This window comes from Echiichthys vipera (assembly GCF_963691815.1).
Source record: "Echiichthys vipera genome assembly, chromosome: 9".
NCBI classification, from domain to species: Eukaryota; Metazoa; Chordata; class Actinopteri; order Perciformes; family Trachinidae; genus Echiichthys; species Echiichthys vipera.
The window spans coordinates 28,997,689-29,022,879 of record NC_139834.1 but is presented as its reverse complement, the minus strand read 5'-3'; the positions used below and the strand labels follow the sequence as shown (position 1 = coordinate 29,022,879).

The 25,191-nt window shown below is 45.6% G+C and overlaps 1 protein-coding gene across 1 annotated transcript in view; it reads left to right on the top strand.

Moving 5' to 3' along the window:
* Positions 1–25,191, top strand: part of lamb2 (laminin, beta 2 (laminin S)) — a 56,962-nt gene that overhangs the window by 22,514 nt on the left and 9,257 nt on the right. Inside the window, exons 5-28 of the mRNA XM_083920039.1 lie at positions 3,863–3,936; positions 4,096–4,284; positions 5,105–5,168; positions 9,095–9,297; positions 9,451–9,571; positions 10,048–10,236; positions 10,433–10,612; positions 11,993–12,105; positions 13,884–13,963; positions 15,177–15,312; positions 15,388–15,546; positions 16,679–16,806; positions 16,899–17,031; positions 17,142–17,334; positions 18,510–18,653; positions 19,180–19,411; positions 19,664–19,833; positions 22,394–22,618; positions 22,750–22,967; positions 23,085–23,181; positions 23,686–23,867; positions 23,957–24,147; positions 24,398–24,582; positions 24,863–25,104. Of these exons, the coding sequence (XP_083776165.1) occupies positions 3,863–3,936; positions 4,096–4,284; positions 5,105–5,168; positions 9,095–9,297; positions 9,451–9,571; positions 10,048–10,236; positions 10,433–10,612; positions 11,993–12,105; positions 13,884–13,963; positions 15,177–15,312; positions 15,388–15,546; positions 16,679–16,806; positions 16,899–17,031; positions 17,142–17,334; positions 18,510–18,653; positions 19,180–19,411; positions 19,664–19,833; positions 22,394–22,618; positions 22,750–22,967; positions 23,085–23,181; positions 23,686–23,867; positions 23,957–24,147; positions 24,398–24,582; positions 24,863–25,104 (3,848 nt within the window). The remainder of the gene's footprint in view (positions 1–3,862; positions 3,937–4,095; positions 4,285–5,104; positions 5,169–9,094; positions 9,298–9,450; positions 9,572–10,047; positions 10,237–10,432; positions 10,613–11,992; positions 12,106–13,883; positions 13,964–15,176; positions 15,313–15,387; positions 15,547–16,678; positions 16,807–16,898; positions 17,032–17,141; positions 17,335–18,509; positions 18,654–19,179; positions 19,412–19,663; positions 19,834–22,393; positions 22,619–22,749; positions 22,968–23,084; positions 23,182–23,685; positions 23,868–23,956; positions 24,148–24,397; positions 24,583–24,862; positions 25,105–25,191) is intronic.

The following is a 25,191-nucleotide window of genomic DNA, read 5'->3' as shown; positions in this document are numbered from 1 at the left end:
ACAGACCCAGCTCTGTGGAGGACGGCCATCTGTCTTGACCGGTTGGGGAGGAAGAAAAGGAGAGAGAAAGAGAGAAAAGACACACAGATGGACAGAGAGAGACAGACAGACACACTTCCAGAGATGCAAGCAAAGCCTAACAGTAACTATAATATTTAAAGTAATGTGAATATGACGTATATGTTAAGGCAGTTAATACAACAGAATAGTAGAAACAAGCACAGCTAAGGTGACAGAATATGAAAATGATAATAATTATGGTGGCAAACATGATCAATGATGAGTAGTGGCAATAGCAGCTACGATACAGCTACAAATTTTATAGTTTATTAAACTAGTGATAGTATATATGAGTAACAGTGACAATAGCAGCAGGAAGCGTCATGTAGGACCACGGCAGCAAGCACCACCACGATCAGCAGAGACCTGCGAGACGACAAAGCACAAACAGCTCCGGGGAAGAAGCTGAATCAGTAACATGCATTGATGGGACATGAATGATTCAGACAGAGAGGAGAGAAGCTCAGAGTATCAGGAAAAGTATTATCCCCCGGCAGACTAGGCCTATAGCAGCATAATTAAGCAGAATAAAGTCTCATCGTAAGCCCTAGCTGTAAGCTTTATCAAAAAGGAAAGTTTTAAGTTTACTTTTAAATAAGGGGACAGTGTCTGCCTCCCGAATAACATTTGGGAGTTTGTTCCACAGGAGAGGAGCTTGGTAGCTGAAGGCTCTGCCTCCCATTCTACTTTTGGAGACTCTAGGAACGACGAGTAGCCCTGCATTCTCAAAGCGCAGAGATCTAGTTGGGTGATACGGTACTATGAGCTCTTTAAGATACGACGGAGCCTGACCAATAAGAGCTTTGTAGGTAAGGAGAAGGATTTTAAATTCTATTCTAGATTTTACAGGTAGCCAGTGCAGAGAAGCTAATACAGGATGTTCTCTTCTATTTGTTTTAGTTAGTACACGAGCTGCAGCATTTTGGACCAACTGGAGACTCTTAACAGACTTATTGGAGCAGCCTGATAATAAGGAATTGCAATAGTCCAGCCTAGAAGTAACAAATGCATGAACAAGTTTCTCTGCATCTTTCTGAGACACAATGTTCCTAATTTTTGCAATATTACGCAGGTGAAAATATGCAGTCCTTGTTGTTAGTTTTATGTGAGAATCGAAGGACATATCCTGATCAAAAACAACACCCAGATTCCTTACTGTGGTGCTGGAGGACAACACAACATCATCCAGAGTAACAATGTCTTTAGCTATTGAATTTCGGAGGCCTTTGTGGCCAAGTACAATAATTTCAGTTTTGTCTGAGTTTAACATCAGGAAATTGCAGGTCATCCAGCTTTTTATTTCCTTAATGCACATTTGAAGTTTATCTAACTGATGGGTTTCTTCTGGTTTGATCGACAAATATAATTGTGTATCATCAGCATAACAATGAAAATTTATGGAGTGCTTCCTTATAATATTTCCTAAGGGAAGCATATATAAGGTGAAAAGAATCGGTCCAAGGACAGAACCCTGTGGGACTCCATGACTAACTTTAGTGTGCATGGAGGATTTGTCATTAACATGTACAAACTGAGATCTATCTGATAAATATGACTTAAACCAGCTCAGTGCGGTTCCTTTAATGCCGATCAGATGCTCTAGTCTGTGTAGAAGGATGTGATGGTCAATAGTGTCGAAGGCAGCACTAAGATCTAGTAAGACAAGTACAGAGACAAGTCCTTTGTCTGAAGCTATTAGAAGGTCGTTAGTAATTTTCACCAGTGCTGTCTCAGTGCTATGATTTGCTCTAAATCCTGACTGGAAATCCTCAAATAACTCATATTATGTAAAAAGTCACACAACTGATTGGCAACTAATTTCTCGAGGATCTTAGAGAGAAAAGGAAGGTTAGATATAGGTCTATAGTTGGCTAGTACCTCAGGATCAAGACTGGGCTTTTTAAGAAGAGGTTTAATTACAGCTACTTTAAAAGACATTGGTACATAACCTGCTGATAAAGACATGTTAATCATATCTAATACAGGAGTGCTAATTAAAGGTAACACTTCTTTAAGTAACCTAGTTGGAATAGAGTCTAGAAGACAAGTAGAAGGTTTTGATGCTGAAATAGTAGAGGTTAATTTGTTAAGGTCGACTGAAGAAAAGCAGTCCAAGAATATATCAGGTCGTACAGTTTGTAAGGTTCCTGGGTTTGATTAGTGGTCTGCTAAGTGGTCATTAGTGGTCGGTTGCCCATAAGAGCCTGTGGAATGACTTCAATGTAAACTGACAGATTTTCCAGGAAACTCCAAAGGATGTGACATTTTGTGCGCTTCAGAGTCCCTCGCTTCTCTTCAGCTTACCTACAGTGATAGCTAAATGCCCTTTAACGTCAAAAATGAACTGGTGTCCACACATGCTGCTCTTATGTTATACATTCTGCAGTGGCGGCCTGGAGATGGACCTAAGGTTGGTGGCTGTCCTGTAACGTCAGAAACTAGTTTGCTGCTCCGGCAGGGTCCGGTCTGGTGTAGTTCGTTTATAGCCTAACGTGAGCTTTTTGTCAGGCCCAGGCAGAAATTAGGACTCAGATGAGGAGGTTCGCGGATCAAAACTGAATTTATTTACTCGACGACGAGAAACGTGGCACAGAACAAAGTTCAAAATAAAGATGCACCGTCCAGGAGGGAAAAACAAAAAGCAAAGTGAACAAAAATAATTAATTAAACAAGTTTGTTTATTTGTGCTTAAAATTCATGCTCACATCTCACTAGTAAGTTGTCAATTGTCTTGTCTGATGTCATGATTTTGACATAAAGTTGGCTTCTAATTCTAAGTGTATCACAAACAGATGTCTTTCTGCACCGAATCAAAACTGTTTTTTCTCTTTTCTTTTTTGGTAACTGAGGGGCAGAACACCACACACACTTTTGACATATATGACTAAAGTTGATATGGCTGACGTGTTTGCAAAAGACTGTTTACTCATCTAGCAACTTTAGCAGGTATTAGGTGAGAGTGAAGTTCAGGCCATAAAACCACAACAATGAGGCTCTGTATAGCTGAGGGGCAGCAGCAGAGTCAGGTGAGGAATACCTGTGGGTTCGTTACTACGAGCAATTCACATTAGACAGTTATTCAAGCCATTATTTATAAAGAAATATTAACAAGTGCAGCTTTAATTGGTCGGTTTTTGGTATATTCCTCCATCCATGTGTGCCCCACACATTCACCGTGTCATTACCTGCGGTTTAACATGTTAAGAAGGTGATTCCCCAGGACACGTGGATGTGTGTAGGCACATGCGTTTCTGCAAAACGTGTAACCGAGAAGGCGTCAAAGCAAGTTCTACCTGAGTCGTTTTACCTTTGACGTGACGCACCTGTGTTGTGGTTCGCCTTCAAATCACCAGTTTAAATGTTTAATGTTACCCGTAAAATACAAAATCCATGCGGTGCCACTTCGATGTATTAGTATGCAGGGATGGGAAAGTCGTCTTGGCTTTGCTCTGCACATGTAATACAAAACACAGAGAACAAGAGGGAAAGTGGGCCTTCAGAATATTTGGTGATCTACAACTCAGGAAGTGTGTGGGCTTTTCCGACGTGCTCTCCACACTTCTCCTCCTGCCAAAACTGGATGCCTCTTCCTGTCAGGATGCCATTCCTCCAGCCAAAGGCACGGTTGCTACTGCACTTCGCGCCACAAGTCGTAATTCACTGTCCGTCTGTCAGAAATGCACGATATAGATGGAAAATGAGTGGTTTATGAATTATTAATACAATCTAAGTGACAGGCATTAGCTGTAAAGGAAAATGTTGGCTTTGTGTAAAGATAACATGTGTCGCTTTATCTCCAAAGGAAAGTCGGATGTCTTCATCCAGCTGGATCTGGAAGCAGAGTTTCATTTCACTCACCTGATTATGACCTTCAAGGTAGGATCAACGCTCCTGTCGTTGGTTTGTTAACCTGCATGTCCAAGTATCTGAAAACAGTGATTTACTTCCACTTGTTTAGTACTTTGGGAACTGTCTACTTAACGAAATGCCAGCAATTACAGCCAAATCTTTGTCGACGACATTGTTCTTTTGCAGACCTTCCGTCCGGCGGCCATGCTGATTGAACGCTCCGCAGATTTTGGTCGCACTTGGCAGATCTACCGCTACTTTTCCCACGACTGCGCTACTAACTTCCCCAGAATCTCCCAGGGTCCTTTGCGTAACATTAATGATATCATCTGTGAGTCACGCTACTCTGACATTGAGCCGTCAACAGAGGGCGAGGTGAGTGACCCGACGGAATAAGGTTCAGCGTACACATTTCAACTAATTTAGTGACTAAAAATACAAATTTGGCACAGAAATGGTTTCATTTCAGGATAAACCTACATGTTTTTTTATGTTAATTAAAGGTGTTTTAATTGTTTTGATCTAAAGCGTCCGGTGATTGTGACCTGACCTGAAAGAGTAAATCTATACACTCAACAACTCTGAGTAGCTTAGCCTAAAAGAAAGTCCGCAAGGAGGAGGCGACTGCTAGCCTGGCTCTGCCCAAAGTCTTAAAAATGAGTTGTTTTGTTGTTATTGAAGTGCTGTTTCTGAATGAATTTCACAAATACGATATAACAAGTCCATTAGTGCAATTCAAAGGTGATGGTGGGCAGATTTTCTAAACTTCTGAAATGTTTTGAACTTTAAGGTTCGCGCTAGATGTTTCCTGTTTTTATGCTAAGCTAAGCTAACCAGGCTCTAGCTTCAATTTCAAGTGGTTTCAATCTTCTCATCTAACTCATTGCAAGAAAACAAGAAAGGAAACATTTTCAAATCTATCAAGTTCCTCCTTTAAAAACTTGACTCAAGCAACACGTCACAAATCCTGAATTTGGGCGCAATGTTGATCTACAAAACATAAACAACTTACATAAAGAGAGGACCGCGTAGAATAACCCCAGCACACACATTGAACACTGCTCAGACATGCAGACCACAAACTGTCAGTCTGATTCAGACTCATGCTGCATACATCACTGCCTATTATTATTTTAAGTCTCAGATAGTTCAGATATGTAACGTATGTGCAAACCATGTATGTCCTGGGTCCTAGGTCATCTACAGAGTGTTGGAACCAGCCATCAGGATTGAGGATCCATACAGCCCGAGCATCCAGAGTAGGTGACGCTCGTGTTTTTAACAGCAGACTGATGGTGTACAACGTTATGGGGTTAAATATATATCCAGAAAATAGAAACTTAAAATGTTTTAGTGTGTCAATGTTGGTGTGTTAATGTTGCTCTGTAGGCAGAAAGAAATACATCGTACTAATTAAAGAAACCGAGGCGCAGTATAAGTTGCATTTGTAATCACCCAAAATAGCTTTTTTGGCTCCAAAAGGTACGGTACTTTAATTTGATCTATGTTCCATGTTGCTGTGATTCATATCACGGAGCAGCGTCCCAAGTGCTGAGGTTACAGGGCTTCCTACTCCTGTGTGTTTTAAAAGTCTGACCATTTGCCATCACCACATCTGGGCCAGACGTTGACAGACTTTAAAAAAACTCTAGAAAACTTTAGAAACCCTTCAGAAAACGTGACAAAACAGTAGTTGCAGGATCAATATACTCTGTATGCAAAAAGAGTGCAGATTTAAATTTGATTTCAAACTTTACATTCAATAAATGACTCCACAGAAAAGTGCTATCCTTCTCCTTTGCGAGATACATTTGTCACCGTAAATCAAACTCCACGCCACAATTAGCTCTTGTTATCCAGCTGTGACCCGTTACAGACAGTAACAGCCCCTCTCTCTGGGGTGTGAAACATGGCCCCGCTGTGTGGAAGACATGGGGAGATGTGAAAAGCAGCTGTTTCTCTCCCACACAGCCTCACTGTCCCAGCCCTCATGTTTAGACTGGCAGGACATGAGAGCTCTCCCCAGAAACCCGAGCTCGGTTTCCAATGAGGCAGCAGAGGTTGTCTTGTTCTGTTGTTGAATTTCTCACTGCAACCGGCCCAAATGAAGACCTCTGCCCCCTCCACACACACACACACACACACACACAGCTGAGCAACCAATATTTACCGTCTGCTGTTGTCAAGACAATGAATCAACGTCCGACATAATTCCTGTTAAGTAGCTCTTTTATTTGTTTGTGCAACACTTGAGTGAGAGATGGGGACTTTTGGAAGCTTGCCCCCAGTTTAGCTGCAAATCTTTCTCTCTGTACATATTTTGTCTGTTTCATTGGCGGACCCTAATCCCAATCATAGCCCTGGACCGGACTCTAACCTCAACCAACCATAAATTAAAGCATTTGACTGGTAGAGCCTTTAGGGTCTATTTCACAGCCTCAGTTGGGAACAAAAAGTCAAAATGAAGCAACTTCTGTCTGAGTGATTCTCTGTCTTACAACATTGCTACATTCCCTCTAACTTACTCCGACCATTTCCTTAACGTCTGTATTTTAAACAGGCTGTATAAAATACAGACACATCCGTGAAGTTGCCCATACGTTTCTTCTGAAGAGCAAAAAAGAAGCTTAAAGTGGGCGGCTAATACAAAAATGGGCAAATGGGTGGAGTGCAGTGGAGCTCCATGCTAGTGAATGCTAACAAGCTAAGCTATGAAGCTAGCTAGGCGAGGAAAGGAGATGGAAGCAGCGTTGAGGCGCTGCTATCACTGACTATTCAAGCAGCACTAACCACAGCATCAGGGGGTCACTGCTTGGTCGAATCTGATTCAAGCTAGTCTGGGATACGGAGTCGAACCACGGTGATGCAGTTTGGCTGCCTGAACTTGGGTTGCTACTGCGGCTAAGGTCAGCTGAAGGTCAGTTACCACAAATACCATCTTCTTCTGTGAAAACGCTGCACTTAATATACGTCCAACAAACAATTTGGAGCAAAAAAATTCACCCGAATTCAGATTTACAGATGAGGAGCTCTTTTCCAAAACACTATAAATCCATTTTAATCGTTTTCAGGAAAATTACATTTGTTACCCAGACCCACATATTTGGTTAATATTCAATGTATCTTGTCAAAATGTTTTTTAAGGCTCAGTCTGAACATGTTGAACGGACGTACGACACAAAAAACTCTCCCGCTTCAGAGCGCTGCCATGTTGGATATCATAGAACGCTCGCTGAAGTCTGATTGGTCGAGAGGACGTATCGCATTTAGGCTAAAAATAGGTTTGGCGCTGGTCACGGTTTGGAAAGGAACTGCATCTTGAGGACCATTTTAAACAAGGAAATATAGCGATTTGGCAGAAACACTGATGAAGCAGTGAAAAGGTTCTGTATACAGTAAAGTGGCTCAAACTCATTTTTTTTAAATTTGGCTTTTATCTCGTTTTGGAAAAGAGCTCTTCAGATATATCCGCTATGAGTAAATGATAATATTCCCCTCACCGCACATTTTAATGTTTTTTACACTGGTCTGCAGGGGGCTGAACTATGTAACTATGTAACTATGTATGTAACTATGTTATCAACAGCACTGTGACTGGTGAGAAATAATGCTTAAATTACACTAGAATATGACTCACTGTAAAAAGTGGAGTACATACTTCTTGAACGTTCCTTTAGTCCAATTAATCACGCAGCACGCCATATTATTAGTGCGATAATGCCCCAAAAGGGACCAACACACGCATCCATCCCGCAGAGCAGACAGGCAGCTAGCAGCTAACATTAGCTTCCTGTGACAGCAGCCACCTGCCACTCAAGGCACCCACTGTTTCTGCTGTATATTTGGGCATCTTAACACGGGGCTCTATGTGGATTCGCTCCGTTTTGCAGTCAGCCTGAAATATGGCTGTGTCTACATCAGCCCTCAGAACCGCTGGCGTGACTGTAGACCCGTTCATGTTGTTTCAAGTTTGTCTTAAAACAATAGTCACACGCCCATATGCACACTGAAAGAGATCCCTTCCTGGAGCCAAATTCCCTTTTTGCTTCCAGTGCGCCACAGAGGGATAGTAACACAAAGAGTTCTTACTTTAGAAGCTCCCCACTGAAATCCTGTGTATGGATACCTGCTAGTCTGGTAATCATATATTAAATATGTTATGATTAAATATATAAAAATAGCTATGTATTTATAAAGATGATTTATGTATTTAAGAAATGACACGTGCATCTATTGCAGGATGACATTGCTTGCATGATGGAAATAGTTCTACATGTAGATCTGGATTTAAAATACTTTGTTTCAGTTTGACCCCACGTTGCCTCGATTCTCTGAGGGCGATCTAATCCGCAGACCATCCGGGATCATTAACACCCATAATGCTTTGCTACACACTCCGTTCTGACATGCTCCACTGGCCTTGACTTCCTCTTGCTGCTGCAAAAGGGCTTTTGTGAAGTGTGTGTGTGTGTGTGTGTGTGTGTGTGTGTGTGTGTGTGTGTGTGTGTGTGTGTGTGTGTGTGTGTGTGTGTGTGTGTGTGTGTGTGTGTTGGCGTGTGCGTCTGTCTGTCTGTCTGTCTGTGTGTGTGTGTGTGTGTGTGCGTGTGTGTGTCTGTGTGTGTCTGTCTGTGTGTGTGTGTGTGTGTGTGTGTGCGTCTGTCTGTCTGTGCGTGTGTGTGTGTGCGTCTGTCTGTCTGTGCGTGTGTGTGTGTGTGTGTGGGTGCGTGCGTGCATGCGTGTGTGTCTGTGTGTGTGTGTGTGTGTGTGTGTGTGTGTGTGTGTGTGTGTCTGTGTGCATGTGTGTGCATGTGCGTCTGTCTGTCTGTATGTGTGTGTTTGTGCGTGTGTGTCTGTGTGTGTGTGTGTGTGTGTGTGTGTGTCTGTGTGCATGTGTGTGCGTGTGCGTCTGTCTGTCTGTGTGTATGTGTGTGTGTGTGTATTTGTTTGTATTTTAACTCTTTTACCTGCTGTCCTTCATCCTTTACCTCAACACCGTGTGTCACACCATACACCATAAGACTAGCATAATATAATATAATATAATATAATATAATATAATATAATATAATATACCAGAGAACTTAACTACACCCCTGTTTCCACATGAAAAAAGTCTCATTCTGAATCCACGTACCTGCACTCTGCTCCTCTCCCTCTCACTCTCTTCACGCCCTCGTCCCAACAGACCAGCTAAAGATCACTAACTTGAGAGTGAACTTCACCAAACTTCACACGCTGGGAGACAACTTGCTGGACCCCAGAGCTGAAATCAAAGAAAAATACTACTACGCCATATATGAGCTTGTCGTACGCGGAAACTGCTTTTGCTACGGCCACGCGTCGGAGTGCGCCCCCATCGATGGCATCAGGGACGACATAGAAGGAATGGTGAGTGATGAGGCTTCGGTTACAGTAAAGACCTTTAATCAGCAGTTTTCCCCTGGTTTTCCTCCTGTAATTTCCTCTCTGTCATTTCAAAGTGTTTGATCCTTAATCCTATGTAGTAGATCGCTTTAACTCCCCGTCCCGTCTCCTTTTAAGGTTCACGGCAGGTGCGTGTGTAACCACAATACCAAAGGTTTGAACTGTGAGCAATGCAATGACTTCCACAACGACCTGCCTTGGAGACCAGCTGAAGGACGCAACAGCAACGCCTGCAAGAGTGAGTACAGAGGAGGAAACAAAGGGATTTATGTACTGCTACTTTGGGTAATGTCCCTACCAAAGAACACTGACTGACAGTTACAGGTATTTACAACTCTAATGGGTTACATCTGCCTGTGGATTTTGGTGAAAAAAGAAAACAACAGAATAGCATTCATTCATTCATCTTCAACCGCCTGTCCCTGTCGGGTTCGGGGGGGGACTCGAACCGATCCCAGCTGACATCGGGCGTGAGGCGGGGTCCATCCTGGACAGGACGCCAGTCTATCACAGGGCACATAGAGAGAAACAGAGACAGACAACCATTCACACCTACGGGTGATTTAGAGTCACCAATGAACCGAACACGTGCACGTCTTTGGACTGTGGGAGGAAACCTGAGAACTCTGAGAAAACCCACGCAGACACAGCAATACATGAATAGCAATATACCAGAAATTAATAATTACTTTGAAATGAATGTCTTTTTTCTAGAGTGCAACTGTAACAGCCACTCCAACCTGTGCCACTTTGACATGGCGGTGTATCTGGCCATGGGAAACGTCAGCGGAGGAGTGTGTGACGACTGTCAGCACAACACCATGGGACGCAACTGTGAGATGTGCAAACCCTTCTACTACAAAGACCCTGTTAAGGACATCAGAGACCCACGGGTCTGCATTGGTGAGTGTGTGTTCGTGCACTGTGGTGTTACTATATATACTATAGCACATTATACACGCATATGTTGCATTAAGATCACACTGAAATATCATCTCAAAGCTGCACAGACAGACAAACTGAACAAAGTGTAGGTGTTATTATTATTTAAGTTTAACTTCTCATGCATTGAAACTCAGCTGGCACCTCTGTCCCATAGCTTGTGACTGCGATCCAGACGGTTCTCAGAACGGAGGGATGTGTGACAGCCACACCAACCCTGCCCTCGGCATGGTGGGAGGTCAGTGCCGTTGCAAGGCCAACGTGGAGGGGCCGCGCTGCGACAAGTGTAAGACTGGCTTCTTCGGCCTGAGCGCTGACAACCCTCAGGGCTGCCAACGTGAGTACAGTCTCTGTTATTATTCTCACAGACATAGAAATGTTAAAATTAACCAGTTGTCCTCTCGGATGTCCTTTCTGAACCCAGCTAAGGTGAGCAAATGAACATTTTGATCCGCTCCTGTGTGGATTATGGTGACTGAACGCATAAAGCCCCTGTTTGAGACAGACCTGTTGAGCCGGCAGCAGAGGAAGTCACAGCGCAGAGCCAACACACACAGTAGTGATGCACGTGTCGACCCACAGTACAGTCAAAAAGTGACAAAGCAGCATTCAGAGTAACCTAGGGCACACTCACACTGTCCATCCGTACCGTGCCCAAGCACGTCTCACGGCTAAAGTCTAGTTCGTTTGACCAGTTTGAGTGCAACCGACGCGGTACGCTTGCCGGCCACGGCCCGTTTGGGAGAGGTGGACTTTTGTAAAGCACATTTGCACATGTACGAGCATGAGGCCTACAGCGGTTCATTTCCTGTGCGCCTGTTGGGACATAGAAAAAAGAAGGAGGGACCATGCGCAGACATTTTAAACAATGGCGGCGAAAGGTTCACGTTGGTGTGATGCGGAGGTGGAGTGTTTACTGCAGATTTGGTCGATGAAAAGATTGAAAAACAGTCGACAAGACGCACAAAAACTCCGAGGTCTACAGAAAGATTTGGAAACAAAGCCACGCATCGCGATGACGTCAATCAATGCGTGTGACGTGTTACGCCGCGTCTACCTGCAGCGGTCTATGCAGGAGAGACAAAAGAAAGATGTGTTTAAAAGTCTCTGAGTTCAGCTCTCTGCTCTATTTGACCAATTCCTGTGTTAAGTTATGGAGTGGTGTTAAGTTACCGCTGGGGAACATTTTTATTAACCTTAAACACAAGGTGATCGTTTAACCGGGAGCTGAATAGGGTCAGGGGAACACAGACAGATTGTCCTCAGTCTGATTATAACATCTTGTGTCTCACATCATGTCTCAGTGAGACATGAGAAGCAGCCTGCTTTCAAAATAATAATGTTTCAAAACACCAAAGCGGCCAAAATTGTGGACAAAGCCGGTAAATGAGGACAGCTGAGTATTTGGTCATTCACTGTGGACGAGAGACGGATTCCACCTCTACTGTAATCCGACCATTCCGATCTCAATGCGTCCTGATGTGGCCAGAGACACTGGGGGACGTGTCCCCCAGTGGAAATTGCGCCATTGTCTGCTTTGTAATAATTGATGTGACAATCAGGGTCACGTAGAAACTGATTCAGAATTGTGAATGGCAGTGGTGGTAGGTTTTCGGGTTTTGTTGCTTTAAAATCCTACTTTTGAATGTGCTTCAGCGTCTAAATTATCTGTCTGAGAGAAACATCTTCAATGTTGCCCTCTACCCTGTGCCTCCAGCTTGCCGGTGTGACCACAGAGGAACAGTGTCAGGTAGCTCCCAGTGTGACCCGGTCAGCGGAGACTGCTTCTGCAAGCGTCTCGTCACCGGACGCAGCTGTGACCAGTGTTTGGTAAGTTTTTCTGGCTATTCATTCATTAATCGTCAACCGCTTGTACCTATCGGGGTTGCGGGGGGGCTGGAGCCGATTGGGCGTGAGGCGGGGTACACCCTGGACAGGACTCCAGTCTATCACAGGGCGCATAGACACATACATGTTACACACACAGGCCTGAAATACACACACATGCACAGACAGGACCTATACATGCAATTAAGGAGAGATGTTAGAGCGAGGGGGCTGCCAGTGACCGGCGCCCCGAGTGCTCAACAGCACCTCGGCAGTGCCCAGGAGATGAACTGGCACCTCTCCAGCCACCAGTCCACGCTCCATACATGGTCCACACAGGGACTCGAACCAGCAACCCTACGGTTCCCAGCCAAGTCACCTATGGACTGAGCTACTGCCGCCCCATTTGGGGTAATCAATTAACCTAACACCTGCATTTCTTTGGATTCGAACCAGGAAACCTCTTGCTGTGAGGCGATAGTGCTAACCACCACACCACCGTGGCTATATTTATGTCAAATATCTGTCAGTATTTCCTCTCTCTGCTCTCTTCCCCTCCTCACCACTCACTCTGTAGCTGTCAATAAGCTCTGTTGGTGGTAAAATGACAGTGAACAAAACAAACTCCAGATAGTTTCTGTTTCCCCTGCTGGTGTTTTCTTCTCTGACCTTCCCACCCCCGTGGATAAGACTGCTATTTTATTTTTGTCCTTTAGTCTCTTTCTTTCAGTCACTTTATCGTCCAGTGTCTGTTTGGTGTCAATGTAAGATGAATCCCCTATGTTTCACTCCATGGCCCATATTATTTTACATTTCACTTTTAAATGAGTGTTACTGATCTTCGTCACTCTCTTTCTCTCTCATGTTTTCCTCACGCTCTCTCCGTCCCAGAGCCCTGGACGTCAGGTGGCGATCAGTTTCCCCGTTATAATTCAACCTCTTGTCCCAAACCCAGTCAGCCAGGAATAGTATAGGCAGGAATGTGAGCTCCTGCTCGGGCGCCGTGTCTAAATTTAGCCCGGGGATTTGAGGACTTGTCCGGTTGGTGTGGGTTACAGCAGGCCTAAAATGGTCAGGGTCCTGGACCTGGTCTCAAAGTGGATCCAGTCTTCGGATGAGCCCTGTGAAGCCTCATTTTAGTGAATTTAAAAGAATCCTCTATCCTCTAGTATCTTACTGTCACTGCGCTGTATTTAAAACAAAAATTAGAGTAAAAACATCAATATGAACGAGTAAAAGTTAGTGTCATTGTTGCCTCTGAGTTTTTATTGTTTGTATGGTAAGAAAAGAACCAGGCAAGGACCAGTATTACCGTAGATGGATGGATAATAAATCTTTGTCCACAAACATGAATAAGTGGCCAGATTCTTACATAACACTAAGGAGGAAACCACACACACACTTCAGCAAAGTACAAGTACATCAGCCAACACACACTCAAGACACAACGTTAAACTGCCGACTGCAAAACAAATCAGTGTTCCCATTGTCAAGTCAGCGCTTTTTAAAAGAGAAGAGAAGACTCTCACGATGGCAGTTGTGGAGAATGTGGCATTAAAAGTTTGCCCCAAAGCCATGAGATTGTTTTATTGGAGTAGAGAGCGACATGCATGTGTGATGTGTGGTTCACTTGTGACAGTCAAACTACAGTGGAAGTTCCCCTCTCGCTCTGTGATAGCGGGAAGAGTGATGCATTATGTATTTGTCTGTTTGAATAGTTGCTCCGTCCTCCTCTGTCTCTGTCTGTCAGTCACCCTCCCTCTGTCCTTCTGTGTTCGCAGCCTGAGCACTGGGCCCTGAGCCACGACCTCAACGGCTGCCGAGGCTGCGAGTGTGACATCGGAGGAGCCCTGGATAACCAGTGAGTGACGCTGTAGCTTTAATCCTGAGTCACGGGTCAAACGGGAAGTGTGAGGCTGTTACCAATGAAATAATATGGCATGAATGTTTTTTTTCTTTGAGACATAACACTCAGAAACAAATGACTATCTCCAAAGAAGCAGCAGCAGCTTTGTGTGCTCTGTTTAACTGTCCTCCACCTTTACCCTGAGAGTAACAATGATTACACTAATTCAGGTCCCTGATGATAATGGAACTCAGTAACCGTAAGATATATTGATGTGAAATTTCACTATGACTTTGCTGCTCCTTTGCGTTGAAAGGAGCCAGTTGAGGTGGTTCAGGATCATCTGGTAAGGATGCCCCCTGGGCGCCTCCCTAGGGAGGGGTTCCAGGCACGTCCAGCTGGGAGGAGGCCTCGGGGAAGACCCAGGACCAGGTGGAGAGATTATATCTCCACACTGGCCTGGGAACGCCTCGGGATCCCCCAGTTAGAGCTGGTTAATGTGGCCCGGGAAAGGGAAGTTTGGGGTCCCCTGCTAAAGCTGCTGCCTCTGCGACCCGTCCCCGGATAAGAGGCTGAAGATGAGATGAGATGAGATATGACTTTGGTGATCCCCTGACTTTTCCTCTTGCACCACCGTGACGCTGACATTTGTGGTTTTGAATGAAAGTTCTCAACAACTGTTGGATGCGTTGCCGTGACATTTGGCACGTCCTTTAACTGCTCCACCAGTGTCATAAGCAGCATATACTTACTATATAATATGGTTTATGATCAAATACCAACAAAACTAATGACATTCCCATCATACGCCCCAGCTGTGCTTTCAGTTGAGTCTGACATCTGACCTTATTCCCTAAAAGCGAGGGGCAGGGTTAGGGGGAACTGTTGGGGTCTCCATAAGCCTATTTTCCGGGGAATTCGGCACTGATTGTGGAAACAATAACAGACCAGGGACCCTTTCTGTGAACAGCGGGGAACAGCAGACCTTTGTTAAGGGGGAATATACAGTAGGACCCGGGGAACATAGGACCCGGGGAACATAGGTACGCTCCCCACGACTGCAGGACGTATAGGTAGTAATGATTTCAGGAAGGATTTTTCTCAATGTCAGATTTAGAAGGAGCATAACAATAAAAACTGAAACAGTACTCGTTTTACATCACTGATTAAAGGCTAAGCACTCAACGTTGGCAGCGAAATAACAAAGCTCTCGATGTCTTCTCTGTAGCTGCTCCATGGAGAGCGGGCAGTGTCGCTGCCGCAGTCACATGACGGGACGCCAGTGTACGCAGGTGGAGTCCAGGTATTTCTTCATGGCTCTGGATCACTATCTGTATGAGGCGGAGTTGGCCAAAATGGGACAGGTGAGCCCACCCGTAAGCACATTTGTATTGGAGTGATTCGGGGGCTAAAGAATATATTTGTCTGTATATTCTCAGGGCTGTACACTGGAGACCAGGGAGCACCAGCCGGGTCGCCCCGCCACATGGACGGGCATTGGGTTCGCTCGGGTACCCGAGGGCGGCACCCTGGAGTTCCTCATCACTAACGTCCCTTACTCCATGGAATACGATCTGCTCATCCGCTATGAGACACAGGTCTGTGTGTTTGTACATGTGCATTTATCGCCTCTGCTTGTAGTAGACTGCTCCGATAAAAAATGAAGCAGTTCCAAGAGTTAAACGTTCGTGAAATACTTGTGAAATTCATTGGAGTTAGAAGAGAAGATCGATACTACTCCATCTTTCACTGGGGGTTATTGGCTGGACTAGTTCTTGACAAACTCACAGGAACAAGGAACAGAAAGGAAATGCGCCCAGCCCGGAAATAGTCCTGCCCATTCACGCAGGCTTGCATAGATATAACGTGACAAGATATGAGATGTCCATTAGTGATTTAGAGGTGCTGCTGGTTAGCAGATGTTGTTACCGTTGAAGAAACCCGGGCTTGCTGTTTCCCCTTGATGCCGGTCTTTATGTTATTCTAGGGCGCCCTCACACTGTCCGTCCGTACCGTGCCCCGTGCTTTAGGGTACTTGTCCCCCCCTCCAGGCCCGTTTGTACTCACACTACCTGGGCCTGGGTGAATGCTTCTTGCTGCCTATACGTCATCACGCCATAACACGTCACACGCATTGATGACATCATGACGATGCGTCGCTTTGTTTCCAAATCTTTCCATAGACCTCTGAGTTTTTGTGCGTCTTGTCGACTGTTTTTGAATCTTTTCATCGACCAAATCTGCAGTAAACACTCCACCTCCTCATCACACCAACGTGAACCTTTCACCGCCATTGTTTTAAATGTCCGCGCATGGTCCGTCCTCCTTTTTTCTATGTCCCAACAGGCGCACAGGAAATAACGGCAGAACCGCCGTAGGCCTTGGGCTCATACACGTGCGCACGCTCGTGCTCATACATGTGCAAACGCGTTTTACAAAAGCCCACCTCTATCAAAACGGTTCGTGGCCGGCAAGCGTGCCGCAACTAGGCGCAGTACGGTTGCACTCACACTGGTCAAACGAACTAGGCTTTAGCCGTGAAACGTGCTGGGCCACGGTACGGATGGACGGTGTGAGTGCACCCTAACCTTCTCCTGGCTCCAGCTTCAAATATGACAGCTATGGCTATAGAAAGTGGTATTGATCTTCAATACCTTCATCAAGGTAGCAATTACTTTGTAACCGTCCTCCCGCCCTTTTCATGATCTCATACTCTCATATTCCACCCAGATGCCCAGAGACTGGGAGGAGGTGCGCATAACAGTGATCCGCCCGGGGCCAATTCCTACCAGCAGTCCCTGTGGGAACACCATCCCAGATGACGACAGGCTAACTGTCTCCCTGCCCGCCGGAGCCAGGTCTGTGGCTCAAACACACACATGCAGTCAGTGCGTACTCACACATACACATAATGAATGTCAACAGTTTGCGCTGACTGTGTTTGCTCCAGGTTCATGGTCCCTCCTCAACCTGTGTGTCTGGAGCGGGGTGTGACCTACACCCTCCGCTTCGAGTTCAGACGCTATCAGGATGCCAACAGTATCCTCAACGGAGCGGCCAACGCTGTCCTCCTTGTTGACTCTGTGAGACAAACACCTTCTTCCAGTCCTCTGAAAAAGAAATTGTGTTTTTTTCTTCCACACACACAAACATCTCCTCTCTCCTTTTCATGAATCCCCGTTCCTCGTACCAGATCGGTTTGATGCCACGCCACACCTCCATGGAGATGTTCAACGCAGGGGATCCGGCTTCTGACATCAGGAAGCAGACGTATGAGCGGTACCGCTGCCACGAGGGGGTGAAGAGTGTAACCCGCCCACTGATGAGCGACACCTGTGCCAAGCTTATTACCAGCATGTCGGCGATCATCAATGACGGGGCTCTGCGTGAGTGAAAAGACACCTCATTGGGCCTTGTTTGAATGAAAGCCGAATCGAAAGCCGTGGTATTAATTCAATTCAATTCAATTTTACTTATAGTACCAAATCATAACAAAAGTTATCTCAGGACACTTTACAGAGTAGGTAAAGACCACACTCTATGACTTATTTATGATTTACATAGACCCAACAATTCCCCCGTAGAGTACGGTGGCGTTGAAAACCTTCACTATAACAGACAGGAACGTCAGACAGACCCAGCTCTGTGGAGGACGGACATCTATCTGCACCTGAGAGAGGAAGAAAAGGAGAGAGAAAGAGAGAAAAGACGGACAGATGGACAGAGAGAGACAATGACAGAGACAGACACACTTCCAGTAACTATAATAATATCTATAGTAATGTGAATATGACTTATTAATACAGCAGAATAGTAGAAACAAGCAGAGCTAAGGTGATAGATTATAATAGCAGCAGGAAGCGTCATGCAGGACCACGGCAGCAGGCACCACCACCATCAGCAGAGACGACAAAGCGCAAACAACTCTGGGGAAGATTTGGATTATTAGATACATTGTTAGCATTATAATGTGCTCAAAGACGGTTTATATTAAAGTGGGTATAATTTAGATCTTTATATTGACAATGTTGACAGTGAAAGCAATGTGACATATAGAAAGAGGTTGTTCGTAGTGAAGCGCCTACAGAGAACTCTCAGCTGAATCAGCAGTTCGACTCCCCTTAACTGAGCTTTTTAGCAAGTTTCAGCTCATTGTTTAGCTGCTCGGCCTGCGACTTTACTGCACTGGTCCACCCTTGTCACTGCTGTTTTCATTAAAACCCCACTGCACACTATCTGCCAAGCACCACACAGCAGACAGACCAAGTTGGAGACTGCTGAACATAGTGGAGCATTGAGCAAGATGTCTCCGTCAGACGTTGGTAGAGATCCAAAACGTATCATTTCTATTTTCTTACACTAAAAATGGTGGAAATTTCAATCCATGCAAAATAGTTGGGTGACTTTTGAATATAGCAGTCACCTTAATCTAAAAGTCAGTCTGATATTTTCAGTCATGGGCCTTTGTTTGTTCCTTGTGTTCCCAGAATTCAATGTGCAGGATGTTCCCTCACGGCAGGGTTCAGTGGCTTCATGTCTGTTCTCCTCCGTCCTCTTTCAGCTTGCAATTGCGATCCTCAGGGGTCCATGAGCTCCATGTGCGACGTCCGCGGGGGCCAGTGTCACTGCAGGCCCAATGTAATCGGTCGACGCTGTGACCAGTGTGCTCCGGGAACTTACGGCTTCGGACCGTCAGGCTGCGTAGGTGAGAGACTCTGGGCCTTTCGTCTGTTTCCTGGAAATCCAAAAACCTGTTCATGGAGGATGTAACACAACATAACAACACTTTGAATCTGGCTTGATTTTTTTCCAACTGATGTTTAACCTCACTCTGGAAGGGTTTAGGGGGTCTTAAGGTGCAGACACTGCAACAGCTAATTAAGCAATTTCACTGGAAAACTTTGTTCCAAGCTCTTGGATCTCACACACGTCTGACATTATTGGTACTCAACAGTAATTCTGTATCTTGTTCTTGTTTTCTTTTTGCAAGTTAAAGTGACAAAAGCCTGTATAGTGTGCTGAGTTTAGCCCCACTTTGTGTTGTGCCTTTGATATGCTATGCTGCTAGCGCCCTCTACTGTCTCTCAGTACACCATTACAAATCCAATGCTTCTTTACTTATTTATTTCCCATCTCTCGTTTCACTTTCTACCTTTGATTCCTTCACTTCACCACACCTCCTCCTCTCATCCTCCCTCCTATACACTTCTTCTTTGTCTCCCTCGTTCCAGCGTGCGGTTGCAGCTTGGAAGGCTCTGTGACTCGACTCTGTGACAAGTTCACTGGTCAGTGCCAGTGCCGTCCCGGAGCGTTCGGTCTGCGCTGCGACGGATGCCAGGCCGGCCACTGGGGCTTCCCCAGCTGCCGACCCTGCCAGTGTAACGGACACGCCGACAGCTGCGACCAGAGGACCGGAGCCTGCGTCAGCTGCAGGGGCAACACTGGAGGAGACAAGTGTGACAGGTGATGTTTCAGCGCGAAGGTGACCACGCTGTGTGAGACCAGGATCAGTTTAATAAAATATATAACGGGGATCATGGGGATTAAGACGGGGATTTAAAGACTTGGGCGAGTAAAACATTTGTTGTATTCATCAACTTGTGATCAAAGTATGAACTATACTTACTTACTTCTACTTTGTTGTTGCAAATTTGTTAGCTACAGTTCACAGGATTTTTTTTTTTATACTTTTCTACTACTTTGTCCTTTCTGTAGGTGTGCCAATGGTTACTATGGTAACCCAGTTTTGGGTAAAGCATCCAGTGGCCAGTGCCGCCCGTGCCCTTGTCCAGACGGCCCCAACAGTGGGCGCCACTTCGCTGCATCTTGTTACCAGGACAATCGTAACAGGCAAATTATCTGCAACTGTAACCAAGGTTACACAGGTAAACCAAAGACAATGCTAGCACCTCACCAATACAAATATATCTATTACCACGGCTCTATGTTTTAGTTGACCCATTGAGTCAACTGAGGTTATCCTCATCTGCCTTACGTGACAAGGCAAAGCTATGACTCAAATGAGATAAGGATGATGTTTCTAAGTGGGCTATGGTGAATCTGGTAACCTGTGTCATTTCCTCCCTCCCCTGTAAAACTGGCACAGGGATTGTTAAACGCTCCGGGGCGACCATTTTTAAGCGTGAGTAATGACGGTTGACCCTCACCCCCCCCTCCACCGACCCTTCACTTTACCAGTCCTACCTATGCATGGCTTTTTAGCACCCCTTTCATCAACGGTGCTGTGTCACAGTGCGCTCCTGCCCGTGCGTGAGACCTGGCTCAAAGAATAATGTCCTACTCTTTCCAATGCTTTTCTGTGACGGCCCATGTTTGGCACTAAATGGACAAAAACAACTGAAATTATAGTAGAAGTGGTTAAATGATTTCAAAACAAGATTTGAACCAGGTCTGTATACATGTTCCCAGTCCGAGGACCTGACCCAGAGTGAGCAATTATGTCAAACAGTGTTGTTTCTGCAAGAGTCTGAGTCTGGGTCAGCTTCTGTGTCTGGTGTTTGAAAGTAGCACTCCATAAGAACTGAGATGTCTTGTTTCTAGCGGCCTCTTTGGCAGTACGATGTAACTGCAGGCGAGCCTGTTCTTCCAGAGCCTCCATCTTATCATGTTGACGGTCACTATTTGTGTTTTTTCTCTCTTTTGTAAACTTTATTCACACACATTCACATCTCTACTTCCAGTCCGTCCCCTGTATGTTACCCTCTTAAATCCACACACACACACACACACACACACACACACACACACACACACACACACACACACACACACACACACACACACACACACACACACACACACGTGTTCCTGTTACACTCCTGCCCTTACTACAAACCTGACTCAGAAGTTGAATTTCAGACCAAGCGCTGTCAGCAGCGGCACTAACATGGCCTTCCTTCCTTCCTTCCTTCCTTCCTACTTCCTTCCTTCCTTCCTTCCTTCATTCCTATCCCCCTTCCTAACTTCCACCCTTTCTTCCTATCCCTCTTTCTTCCTTCCTACACAAACAAGTGAACGCAGCGTAACTGTTGGGCCAGCAGACCAACCGCTGTCAGCAGCGTCACTAACATGGCCTTCCTTCCTTTCTTCCTTCCTTCCTTCATTCATTCCTTCCTTCCTTCCTTCCTTCATTCCTTCCTTCCTTCCTTCCTACCTTCATTCCTATCCCCATTCCTAACTTCCATCCTTTCTTCCTATCCCTCTTCCTTCCTTCCTAACTTCCTTCGTTCCTTCCTTCCTTCCTTCCTTCCTTCCTTCCTATCCCCCTTCATTCCTTCCTTCCTGCCTCCCTTCCAAACTTCCTTCCTTCCTCCCTTCCTTCCTTTCTTCTTATCTTCCTTCCTTCCTTAGGAAAAAGAAACATAGGAAGGAAGAAAGATGGGTGGAAGGACAATAGGAAGGGAGGAAGGGAGGTAAGAACGAAGGAAGGAAGAAAGAAAGGAAGGAAGATAAGATCAAAGAAAGAAAGATAAGAAGTAAAGATGGAAGATAAGAATGAGGGAAGGAAGGAAGATAGGAAGGAAGGAAGATAAAAGGAGGGGAGATAAGAACGAAGGATGGAAGATAAGAAGAAAGGAAGGAAGGAGTACCTACTTTCAGTAAGAGAGAGGTCGTTGTCCTTGCCAACTCCTGCAAACAACGACTTCTACTTCCGTTTGCTCCCACTCTCTTTCATTCCTGTTCTTCGTCCAACGTTCTTATATTTCTCTTTCTTCTTATCTTCTAATCTCATATTTCAGCCTTTACTCTCCCAGCCAAGCCCACGTCTTTACCTCTTCCCACCTCTCATTCCTCCTTTCTCTAATTTCCTCCTCTGCTCCTTTTCCTGCTACAGTAGACTCAAATATGCCAAGTATTTCTTCCCCTGAGTCAGACCTGAAGGGGCAACAATTGAGATATAACGCAGGGAAAACAGTCTAAATTAAATAATAGTTCACTGGTAAAAAACTCCAGACTATCGTTGGGTCTGTGTGGTACGGCATAAAGCAGTCGTTCATGACAGGTATGACACGTAGCAATATGTTGCATAATCTCCTCAAGAACTAATGAAAGCTGGTTAACCCAGTCCCATTGAGTGATGATGCATAACAACACTGAGTAACATTAACATACTGTATTAATATGATAATGTTTATGCTTTGCAGAGCTGGGTTGAGCCAAGTGTCACGCTAACCTGTTGGAAGCCTCCACTGACAACATGTTAGTCCCAGTTTAGGCAAAATTCAGTCTTATAAGGAGGGTCCCTGATCACCTGTTCGATTGTGCTGCTGTGCATTCACAAGTTTCCCGTTGTTCCCCACAGCCTAAAAACAGAAATCCCATAGAGCACTTCACCCACTCCTATCATCAGATCTCTTCCCTCCACGCCTGCTTTATTGTAACTCCTTTTCTCTTCCCTTTTTGCTTTTTCCCCTCACGATTCAGGAGCCCGATGTGAGGAATGCGCCCCGGGTTACTACGGCAACCCCTCTCAGCCTGGAGGGCGCTGCCAGCCGTGCCAGTGCAACAACAACATAGACATGTCAGATATGGACGCTTGCGACAGGCAGACCGGAGAGTGCAGAAAATGCCTTTACAACACCGAGGGCCCCAACTGTGGCATCTGCAGGAGCAGCTATTTCGGGGACGCTTCCCGACGCAACTGCAGGAGTGAGTGACAGGTTCATAGAAAAAGTCTACGTAGAGGATAAGCATCGGCTTTCCGTCAATGTTGTTTAAAGATAAAAGCAAAATCATGATGATGCATGTGTGTTTTTCTTCTTTTCGTATTTGATCTTCAGAGTGCACGTGTAACTTCCTGGGCACTGACCGCAGCCAGTGTATGGAGCGTGAGGACTGTGTGTGCCAGCGTGCCACAGGGCAGTGCCAGTGTCTACCAAACGTCATAGGTCTCATATGTGACCACTGCGCCCCCAACCACTGGAACCTGGCGAGTGGCATGGGCTGTGATCCCTGCGGCTGTGATCCCAACAACTCAGTCACCTCCTCGTGTAATGAGGTAGGGTACGCTCTCAGATAAGACATCTCATGATGCAATAGTATAAATACTTTCATATTCCTTCACATCGACAGATACAAAAAAATGCTTCCATGTTTCTATTTCATTGTTGTGCAGTTCACCGGGCAGTGTCAGTGTCGTGACGGCTTTGGCGGGAAGACCTGCACAGACTGTCAGGAGAACTACTGGGGAGACCCCAGGACACAGTGCAGAGGTTAGAAACAGACATAATGCAAGTTCTGGGGAACTGGTGTAGTTGTGATGAGCATGATGAAGAGACCATAGGATTTAAAGTGAGCTGCTTTAAAGTGAAATTCCCATGGTCTTTCTCGACACTTGCACTCATCAGACAGTTTTTTTGTGTATGAACTAATAATGGAGATATCCCGGAGAGTCGCTAACAGTCGCTAAGAGCTGGACGTGGCTAGCACCGATTAGCTCGGATCTATTTGGATGAATAGATGTGAATAATGGCATAAAAGATTTAGATGATAGACATATAGATGGATATATAAATGTAGAATCTAGTCTCGCCTTTGATGTGTCAAATAGGGTCGTTTCAGAACAGTAACACAAGTATGCGGCCTTAGAACAGGCTCATAATCAATCACAACACACTCTTTGGTGCAGTTAACATAGATACATCAACGAAAGATCATTACAAACTGGGTCCTGTTGCTCCATATTCACTGCACACTTCTCCATCTCACCCCTTCAGCTTGTGACTGTGACTGGCGTGGCATCGAGACCTCCCAGTGTAACCGAGTGACCGGCCACTGCGTTTGCCAGCAGGGGGTGTCGGGTGTCCGCTGTGACCAGTGTGCCAGAGGCTTCTCCGGCCAGTTCCCTCACTGCCAGCCCTGTCACCAGTGCTTTGGGGACTGGGATCGCATCGTGCAGGTGCGGTTTCATGTACAAGAGGTGGTGTAATTCTCAGTCAGCAGGAGCCAAATGTGAAGTGTTGAATAACGATTCTGTGCCATTACCAGGACTTGGCAGTGCGTACCAAGACTCTGGCAGAGCGTGCCCACGAGATTCAGACCACTGGGCTTACTGGGGCCTACGAGAAGGCCTTCAGAGACCTGGAGCAGAAACTGGCACAAGCTCAGGGCATTGTCAACGCACGCAATGCCACCGCTGCAGCCGTCGCTACCCTGATGGAGCTTATTGAAGATCTTAGGTACAGCTGTTACATTTCACCGCATTTTAAGAGTTTCCCAAAAGAAAATATCCATCTTAAGTCATTCTTTCTGTCACACAAGGTAAAATAAAGATAATGATACTTGTTGGGGAATTATTTAGGGGGAAAATGATTCAGGAACAATCTCTTAACCCTGCTAAGATTATTCAATATGTCTGAGGCAGTACATTTGAAATCAAATCAGGATTACAGTTGACATCCCCCCAAAACTGATTGTCTTTCCCTGCAGAGCCCAGATCAGTGAGACCACTGACACCCTGAACCGTCTGGAAGGAGACCTAACTATTGTCCAGGACAGCAACTCCGAGGCAAGCAAAGAGCTGAGTGCTCTGGAGAGAGAGGCTAAAGAGCTCAACCTCACTTCAGAGCAGCTACACCGCCAACTGGATATCCTAAAAAACTCCAACTTCATGGGTGAGAGGAAGAGAGCAGATAGATCCTCATTATTCAACCATTAACACTCTTACCTCCAACTTTCTGCTGCTGTCGACTTTCCATTAACCGTCCCCACGCTAAGGTCCCTTCACTTCCTTTTTGAGTTCCCTTACTCATCATCCTTATCTGTTTCCCCTTTCCATCACGGAGTCAAGTATCTATCATCCCTAATAAACCTCATAATTACTCCAGCATCAGTTCGATGAATCTGAAATGTGGTGAATTGAAGTGTGCTTTTCTCCCTTCCTCTTTCCTCTAGGTGCGTACGACAGCATCCGTACCTCCCACAACAAGTCTCGCGATGCCGAGCGCCGCGCCAACGAATCGACAACCACCAGGCCCAGCACGGTCAGCAAATCTGCAGACACTCGCCGGCGTACCGAGCGCCTCATCGCCGCCAAGAAGGACGACTTCAACCGCAAAAATGCCGCTAACAAGCGTGGGCTCGGAGACCTCAACGCCAGAGCGCAGGGCCTGGACTTAAAGAAGATCAACGAGAAGGTTTGATCTCATTCTTCATTATTTGAAAACCCCCCAACACGGAGACAGAGCTTACTTTTTTATTCCATCTCATCTCATCTCATCTCA